At 40.7% G+C, this 8,971-nt stretch overlaps 1 protein-coding gene across 1 annotated transcript; it reads right to left on the bottom strand.

Moving 5' to 3' along the window:
• Positions 1 to 584: 584 nt before the first annotated feature.
• Positions 585 to 8,539, bottom strand: Ndufa4 (NDUFA4 mitochondrial complex associated). Its single transcript, XM_036181780.1, has 4 exons — positions 8,404 to 8,539; positions 7,347 to 7,435; positions 6,184 to 6,244; positions 585 to 796 (listed from the first exon to the last, which is right to left on the bottom strand). The coding sequence occupies exons 1-4, from the start codon at positions 8,443 to 8,445 to the stop codon at positions 740 to 742; spliced, it is 249 nt and encodes an 82-aa protein (XP_036037673.1). The 5' UTR covers positions 8,446 to 8,539; the 3' UTR covers positions 585 to 739.
• Positions 8,540 to 8,971: the final 432 nt, after the last annotated feature.

The following is an 8,971-nucleotide window of genomic DNA, read 5'->3' as shown; positions in this document are numbered from 1 at the left end:
AAATCCCTCCTCTGAGCTTAGGAAACCTGGAGAAAGAGGGAGAACTTAGAGCCATAGGGTATGGAGGACACCAAGACAAAACCCTCTAAATCAACATGAGCAAAGCTTATATGAACTCACAAGACTAAAGCAGCATCCATAGGACTTCACAGGTCTGTACCAGGTGTGTGTGTGTGTGTGTGTGTGTGTGTGTGTGTGTGTGTGTGCGTGTGTGCATATAATGACTTCCAGTTTAGTATTTTATGGAATTCCTGAGTGCAAATAAGTTGGTCCTATTATTCTTGGGTTCTTTTCCTTCTCTTAGTTCTTATCAACCACTCCAGGGGCCTCATGTTCAGCAGTGTTGACCAACATGTAGTGGCCACAGTTTGTTCATTTAACAAAGGCTTGAATATTCTTCCCAATATTCCTTTGTTTAACCTTTCTTTAATTTCCATTTTAAATTTACCATATGTGGGCCTACACACACACACACAAACACACACACACACACACACACACACACACACACACACACACAGCCTTATTAAAGCGGGATAATTCAAGAGATTCTTTCAATTTTCACCATTAAATAACGACACGTATCAAGTTTCAGAGATTTATTCATCAGTGTAATAAACTCCAAAAAATCAACATGATTTCATGCATTCAGAGGAGTATTTCCTGGTTAAGTGGAAAATTGTGCGGATAGCTTCTGAAAGACCTTCATTATAAGCAGCTTTATGGTGAACTTCCTGGTTTAGAAGTCGGGGCCCTCTTTCTTCAGTTTGCTGTAGTCCACATTCACTGAGTAGAACTAAGAAAAAAAAATATACTTTAGATTACCAACGACAGACATAGCACACAAGTTTTAGAATTTGTTTCCTCGACTTTTTCAAGCAAGAACTCAGAAAAAAAAATATTTAAAATATAAACATAATATACACACAAAAAAAATACATTAAAATTTCAATGTTTCAAGAGAGATGGTTTTGGTGAAGTAAAGCATCCAATCTATAGTTTAAGTATACTCTACTAGTTAGACCCATAAAGATTATCCTTTGCAAAATAAATAAATATTACTTCCTTCTCACGCATACTTCTAACTCTATACATTTTTACTTCATTTCCATTCATCTCCACATATACATGGGAGAATCTCTTACAGAATACAAGTGTACAAAGTTGTCATTTGGTTAAAGAACTGCGTGTTTGAGCTGGACATGGTAGCAAACATCTTTAATCCCAGCATTCAGGAAGCAGAGGTAGATGGATCTCTGTGAGTTCGAGGCCAGCCTGGTCTACAGAGTAAGATCCAGGAAAGGCACAAAGCTACACAGAGAAACCCTGTCTTGAAAAAAAAAAACAAAAAAACAAAACAAAAAAAAAAGACCCTGAATCAAAAGGGAAGCTAGTAATATAATGCTTTATGGCTTATGCAACTTTTTAGCTGCAACTGTCTTTTTCTAATAGGTTTTCTGAATTCTGAAGACTGCCAGTCACTTTTGGTGATAGCTTTTATTTTGGGGGGAGATGGGGGGGGGGTCTCGAGACAGGGTTTCTCTGTGTAGTTTGGTGCTTGTCCTGGATCTCCCTCTGTAGACCAAGCTGGCCTCGAACTCACTGAGATCCACCTGGCTCTGCCTCCCAGAGCTGGGATTAAAGGAGTGCATCACCACCATCTGGCTTGGTGATAGCTTTTAAATAATAAGGCACTTATAGATGTTTAAGATTTCCAAATATTTCCTTACAGTAGTCAATTAAGATTCATTTCAGAAATAAATTTTCCTGTGATAGTGCTAAACAATGTCTAACTCCTAGTAAGTTTTCTTTGTTGTTTTTTAGTGATATATTTGAAACTGGTCGAGAATTTCTACTGAAAGAAACAAAAAATATTATCTTAGTTTTACTTATTCTTAGGCTAAAGAAAATTCAGAAGATAATGCTACAATTCCTCAAAGATTACTCAATTTATCTGCAAAAGAATTATAAACATTTTCTCCAGAGTTTGTGTGCTAGTTTGAATGGGCCCCATAGGTTCATATGTTACTGCTTAGTCACCAGGGAGTGGAAGTCCCTGAGAATGATTAGAAGATTAGTTGTGGCCTTGATGGAGGAAGTGAGTCACTGAGGGTGGGCTTTGAGGTTCCAAGGCCCATTCCAAGCCCAGTTCTCCTCCTTTGCTTGTGGATCAGGATGTAGCTCCCAGATACATTCTCCAGCACCAGGCCTGCCTGCCACCATGCTCCCTTCCAAGATAATAATGGCCCAAGCGTCTGAAACTGGAAGGAAGGCCCCATTGAAATGCCCTCTTTCATATGAATTGCTTTGGTCACGGAATCTCTTCGCAGCAATGGAACCATGACTAAGACAGTTTATATTAAGGGAAATTTCAGGGCTGATATCTAGTTCAAAGTCACAGCACTGTGAAAAAATATACAGACAAATGGTTCACAAATCTGTTCCCAAACAGATTTCTTCAAATCCCCTTTCCTTCACACATATACTTCTTAACTGTGTGAGGGAGGGTCTCACACAGCCTAGGGTGTCCTCCATGCTGTGTCTGAGGATGATTTTAAGAGTTTATGTTCTCCTGTCTCCTCCTCTCCAGCACTAGAGTGACAGGCATATACCACCACACTTAGTTTTAAGGGTACTGTGGACTGCACATAAGGCTTTCCACATGCTAGGCAATCACTTTACCAGCTGAACCTCATCCCCAGCCCCTTACCTGATTTTTAAAAAGGAAAAATCTCCAAGTTGTAAAATATATTACTATGTCATCCTTCACATATACACATAGATCTGAGGTTACTTGCAAAGAAAATTTTAAGTAAACCAGAAATATTTTTTGCTCTGAATGTCTTGTTAGGAACCAATTTACCATTGGGCGGTGGTGGCACACATCTTTAATCCCAGCACTTGGGAGGCAGAGCCAGGCAGATTTCTGTGAGTTCAAGGCCAGCCTAGTCTACACAGTGAATTCCAGGACAGGCTCCAAAGCTACACAGAGAAACCCTATCTAGAAAAAACCAAAAACCCCAGAAAAGAAAAAAAGAATCAATTTACCCAGACAACTAGGTTTCTAACATGTTCACATAACATTAGGGTATTTTCAGATGGATATACATATGGTATAATACATATTAAGCAGAAAATAAACATCTAATAGATGCCAACAATGTCCAGCTGCTCTGTTTATTTTAATCATCATCCTCTGCATTTTCACTGCTTTATAAAAATCCAAATGAGGATCAAATTATAGGTTACTTAAAACTGACTAAACTAAAAGGCTGGAGAGATGACTTAAAGGCTGAAAGCATGTACCACTCATCTAAAGGCTCAGAGGTCAGTCCCCAGCACCCATGTGGGGTGGCTCACAAACCACCTTGGTGTCTCTAGCCCCAGGGGCTCTGACATCTGTAGTCTTAGCAGGCACCTGCACTCATACATGCAATTCAAAATAATAAAATAAATATTTAATAACAAAGCTATAGCCAGGTATGATGGTGTATACCTTCAAACCCAGCATTTGGAGGCAGAGGCAGGTGGATCTCTGTGAGTTCAAGTGGTCTACATATCAAGTTCCAAGTCAGCCATGTCTACATCCTTAAACCAACTACTTTGCCAGAAGTAGTGATACATGCCTTTAATCCCAGCACTCTGGAGGCAAAGAGGCAGGTAGGTATCTGTGAATTCAATGCCAGCTTGGTCAATAGTGTGAGTTCCAGGACAGCCAGGACTATGTACAAAGACCTTGTCTCATCAATATTTTTTTTTCCTAAAAGCTAACAGGCTTTTGATGTACCTGCTTTGTACTTTAAATTCTCTCTGGAAGTAATTTTGGAATCTGATTTACTTTTTTAATTCCCATGCCTCTGCTGCTTTTCTCAACTTACCAGAGGTCACCGTGAAAACATCTAGATTGCTCTATCTGATCCTGATCCTGTCTTTGAAGCACTTCTTCCACTGACGTATTGCTGAGCTGCTAATCCTTAAAACCCATCTTTCTCTAATCTCTTGTTTTATGAGCTTCTGCTTTCGGGAACCAATAAACTCCTTTTACAAACAGAATATTCATGTCCTCCTGAAATTTCTGTTGAAATTCTAGCCCCAATGGGATAATGATATTTAGAAACTGAGAATTGGGAAAGTAATTAGGTCATGAGGGCGAGCCTTCACAACTAGACTGTTTTCTTTCCAACAGAAAAACAGGGCAGTGTCTACGTCTTTTCCTCTTGTGAAAGCATCCAACAAGAGGATCTTCATCAGGAACAGAACTGACTGGTACCTTGGTCTCCCACTTCCCAGCTCCACAACAGTGACAAATTCCTTTGCCTAAGCTTCCCTATCGATGGCATTTTATTTTTATCACAGCCACCCCAAATCTTAGCATCTTAACACAATAAACTTTTGTTTTTTTATTCCCATTGCTGTTTTTCAGTCAATTACTCCACACTCATTTCATTTCAGTCTTAAGTTTGATGAGAGGCCCTTATATGACACTCTGGTTCTCAAGAGAAATGGAACTAGTAGGACAAGTCAAAATAGTTTAAAAGTGGTAAATATCATCTTTTCATTTCATCATTTGTCGTAGAAAGTCATATGGCTAAGTCTGATATCTGTGGGCCAGATAAATAAAATTCTTTTAGTTGAAGCTACAAATTCTGGCACATGCTTTTAATCCCAACGCTTGGGATGCAGAGGCAGATAGATCTCTGAATGCAAGGCCAGCCTGGTCTACAGACTGGGTTACCGGACAGCCAAAACTATACAGAGAAACCTGGTTCTCAAAAAAATTCTCTTTAGGTAACAGAAAAATCAACTATGGAGAAAATAACCTAGTTTACCTCACTGTTTGGTTTAGAAGCAAAAATAAGTAGATTTCATTCATTCCAGGCTTAATAAATATCTAGACTTGGCTCTCTTCATTTCTACTAATGCAGCAATGTTCTTCAATTTCTACCCCACACTAGTCACAAGCACTCAAGGCTCAGGCTAGGCAACAAACATCAGGGTCTTAATGAAGAAACAAAACATTTCCAGTTAACACGGCCTCACATCAGCCTGTCATCCTATTCCAAGGCACTGATAACTGGCACAACTATTGGAATAATCTGGTACATTTTCTGAAATACATATATCAAATACCCCAAATGCTCTTTGGTCAAACAACCAAATTCTCGTTCTTTGTTCTCCTTCTTAATGTTTCTTACATGCAGATACATTTCCTTCCAGAATAACTGGTACTTAAATTCCTAAATCAAAATAATGAATGAGAATGCCTATCTATTGTTTATTGAGCAAATATTAAAAGACATACCAGATGGCTTGGTTCAGCTTGGCTAGTGAATTTCTAGTTCTATCTTTAAAGGACAGCAGCTTGAGTACTTTAAAAGTCAAATTATAGTTGGATTAAGCAGAAATCTTTTTTTTTTTTTCTTTTTGGTGGAGCTGAGGATTGAACCCAGGGCCTTACGGTACCACTGAGCTAAATCCCCAACCCCTTAAGCAGAAATCTTAAAGTGATTTAAAGAATAATCTTTAAAGTTGCTATAAACAGTAATAAAAATACCCATCTCTACCACAGACACTTTCCCCAAGTCTTGGTCAAACATAGTTCTAGTTCTTAAGTGCTAGGTACTTAGAAACTGCTCTAAGTAACAGAAAATATGAGAGAATTAGGCACTCTAAATAGATAAACGGTATGGTATGAAAATTATACCTGAATTCTTGACAATATAAGGGTTTACATGAAAAATATTACACATAAGAAAGGTTCTATTTCAGAAATCAATACTCATGGTACATGAATGCATTCTTCCTAAGAGCAGCTACATAGACCACTCTTCTGGGAAGATGTTAAAGCTTATCTGAGGCTCATGGCAAAACTCAATTTTCAACTGACTTTCATTTCTTCCTACTAATCCTCACCTAAAATATTTGAGCCATACCAAGAAGAAATAGCCAACCAAACCACCCAAGAGACCAGGTTGTCCATACTTCGAAAGGAACAGCAGTAGCACCTGAAGCTTTATGAAATGCAAACCCTCAATCCCAGCTCAGCAAAGCAGCAGAAGCTCTTCAGAGTTCATTATCATAACGGAATTTTACCTGCATATCCCATTTCAAGGAAAACTACCACACAGCCACATACCTGTTACAATATGCTTTCCAACAATGTTTAGCAATTTTGTACCTTACCTTATATTGTTCATTGGGACCCAGTTTGTTCCAAGGCTCTGGGTTATTTTTCCTGTCCCAGCTAAAATGAATAAAATATTATAATTATTATAGTAATAAAGCACTATTTACAATAGTGCTTTTTTTTTTGAGCTGAGGATCGAACCCAAGGCCTACCACTGAGCTAAATCCTCAACCCTACAATAGTGTTTTCAAAATACTTCCTTAGAAGCTAGTATTCTGAATAGATCAAACTCATTTTCTAGTAGGTATAGTATAGTACTACTTTCATTATGGAGTTAAACAGAAGTAGAATTCATAGTTAAATACAAATACAAGGAGTAAAAGTCAAGAACACAGTTTTTGGGGATGTCCTCATCCCCGTCTTTATAACAGGAATATCTGTATTTGATTTTTATTAAATCTTCTATTGTATCATTAGATAATATATAAAAGTATATAGAATGCCTAATCAAAGCTGGGCAGTAGTAGCACACGCCTTTAATCCCAGCACTCGGGAGGCAGAGGCAGGCGGATCTCTGTGAGTTCCAGCCTGGTCTACAAAGCAAGATCCAGGAAAGGTGCAAAACTACACAGAGAAACCCTGTATCGAAAAAACCAAAAAAAAAAAAAAAAAAAAGAATGCCTAATCAATCATTTTCCAGCTGCAAAAAGAATCAAGTTTATTTTGGAAAGAAGATAAAACATTCACATAGGACAGGAATCATGGTTAAGTATTTTATAAAAAGCAACTATTGCCATGCATTGTGGCACACGACTTTAATTCCAGCACTGGGGAGGTAGAGGCAGGCAGATCTCTGTGACTTCGAGACTAGCCTGGTCTACACAGTGAGTTCCAGGACAGTCAGAGATACACCATGAGGCCCTATCTCAAACAACAACAAAAACAATAAACAAATTAACAAACAAAACAATTATTATCCCAGTCTTCAAAATGAAGGACACAGAAGTAGCAACTCTACTTTACCAACAGGAAACGAAAACTCAGGGAAATTAAGATAAATTCATGAAGCAGGAAAAGTAAATGTCAGCAACGAAAAAGCCCAAGGGCTGACCGCAAAGCTACAAAATTGTAGTTGTTTCTACCATGTTACCTCTCCCAGGACTGTGGTCCCCAGGCCAGCTTCCTCAGCCACGCAGGGGTTAGCAGGAGTTAGACTTACCTGACATCCGGATTGAACAACGCCAGGCGCATCACATACAGTGCCGCTCCAGTACCTCCTGCTCCAATGAACACGAAGAGAGGAATCAACTATAATGAAGAACAGACAAAAAGTAGTAGCCATCATCACATTCCTTGATCTTGTCCAAAACAAGGCCACACTGGTTTCTATACAGCAACTTTCAAATCTGCTAGTTCTCTAACTTGTCCTAAAATGTGAAGAAAGGTTGATCTTAAATGGAAACAATGTTTCCTTTCGATTGCATTCTAATGGCATCATCCTATCAAGTACATTCACGTCTGTAACATTTGAACAATATTCCCATTCAATTTCTACTTCCCTGGAAGTAATGGGAATTATTTCCTTTAAGGCTGGAAGTAAGGGTATCCCTTTGAAAACTACTAAAGAGTGGCTCTGAAAAGGTCTGTGAACAATATAATCTCTGTGAAATAAAGGGCATAATTAGCTGACAGAGAAGTTTGTTACAAGCACTGGTTTTAGGAATCAACTCTGAAAATGGATTTCTATTAATTTTACTGAGTATTTAGAAAAGCGGGCTTACGGCAAAAAAATGGTCTCAGGGACTGTCATAGGGAGTTTTACTGAGCAAAAGGGGATGTCAAAATATTGCAAATGTCAAGGTATCCAAGCAAAATGAGGATTCCAAAATGCAGATCCCTTATATTTCAGAAGCCTTGGTGGTGCAATGCAGTGAATATAAAAGCCTCGAAAGCCAACATAACAAACCTGACCTCTCTTGTATTCTTACCCACTCTATGTACCATCCACCCCTCTTTGGACCAACCAATCTGAGAGAGCGTGGCCAGTGTTCCAACACTCAGAATGTTTACCTTTCTCCCTGATGTCTGCCACCTTCTGCTTCAGGTAAAACCTCGCAGTGAATAGGAGTAAGCAGTCACAAACAAAAGGCTTCGAACACCCGGGTCAAGCCAACCACAGTGTAACCCCAAGTAACAGTGAAAAGAGGACGTCCCCAGGGGACAGAGACAGGTGCACGGCAACGAAGAAGCCACCCTGGGAAAGATCATGAACTTACGCTGGGATGCTTCTTGGCCTGCCCGATGATCTGTCGGAGCATGTTTGCGGCAGGGGCCTACCTCCACGGAGACAGCAGAACAAGCACAGGACACGCACACCAAGCAGCTTCTGCAAACCGGCTGAGCGGACGTCCAAAGTCACCCAGGACCTCCTACCTGAAGGACCCCTGGCTCGGAGGGCAGCCTGCGGCAGGAAAGCCCGGATGCGGCTGTCCTCGGCAGTGCCTGAATGCGTCAGCCCTTGCGCGGTCGTGCTAACCTGGCCCGACCTCTGCTTTCCATTGTGAAGCTCAGCATCCTCCAGTCCTTCACGATGCATCTTTCCGATGGGTCTATCTCTGCGTAGAAATCAGAACTTCTCGACTGGTGAGACAGGCACTTGTTAGGGCGACACGCGTGTAGAGCAGGGTCGGCAGCCGGCCGGCTGCGGGCACGGCTTCCCCCGCGGCGCCTCCGGGCCTGGGCCGCACGCGGACGCGCTTGGGAGCGCGCGTGCCGAGCGCGCGCCGGGCCGCCCGGAGGGCCCCGAGGGAGCTGCGAGGCGCCTCCGTGGGTTCGGCGCTCAGC

This window comes from Onychomys torridus, chromosome 3, assembly GCF_903995425.1.
Source record: "Onychomys torridus chromosome 3, mOncTor1.1, whole genome shotgun sequence".
Classification (NCBI taxonomy): Eukaryota; Metazoa; Chordata; class Mammalia; order Rodentia; family Cricetidae; genus Onychomys; species Onychomys torridus.
The sequence above is the reverse complement of the archived record's forward strand: the minus strand, read 5'-3'. Positions and strand labels throughout refer to the sequence as shown.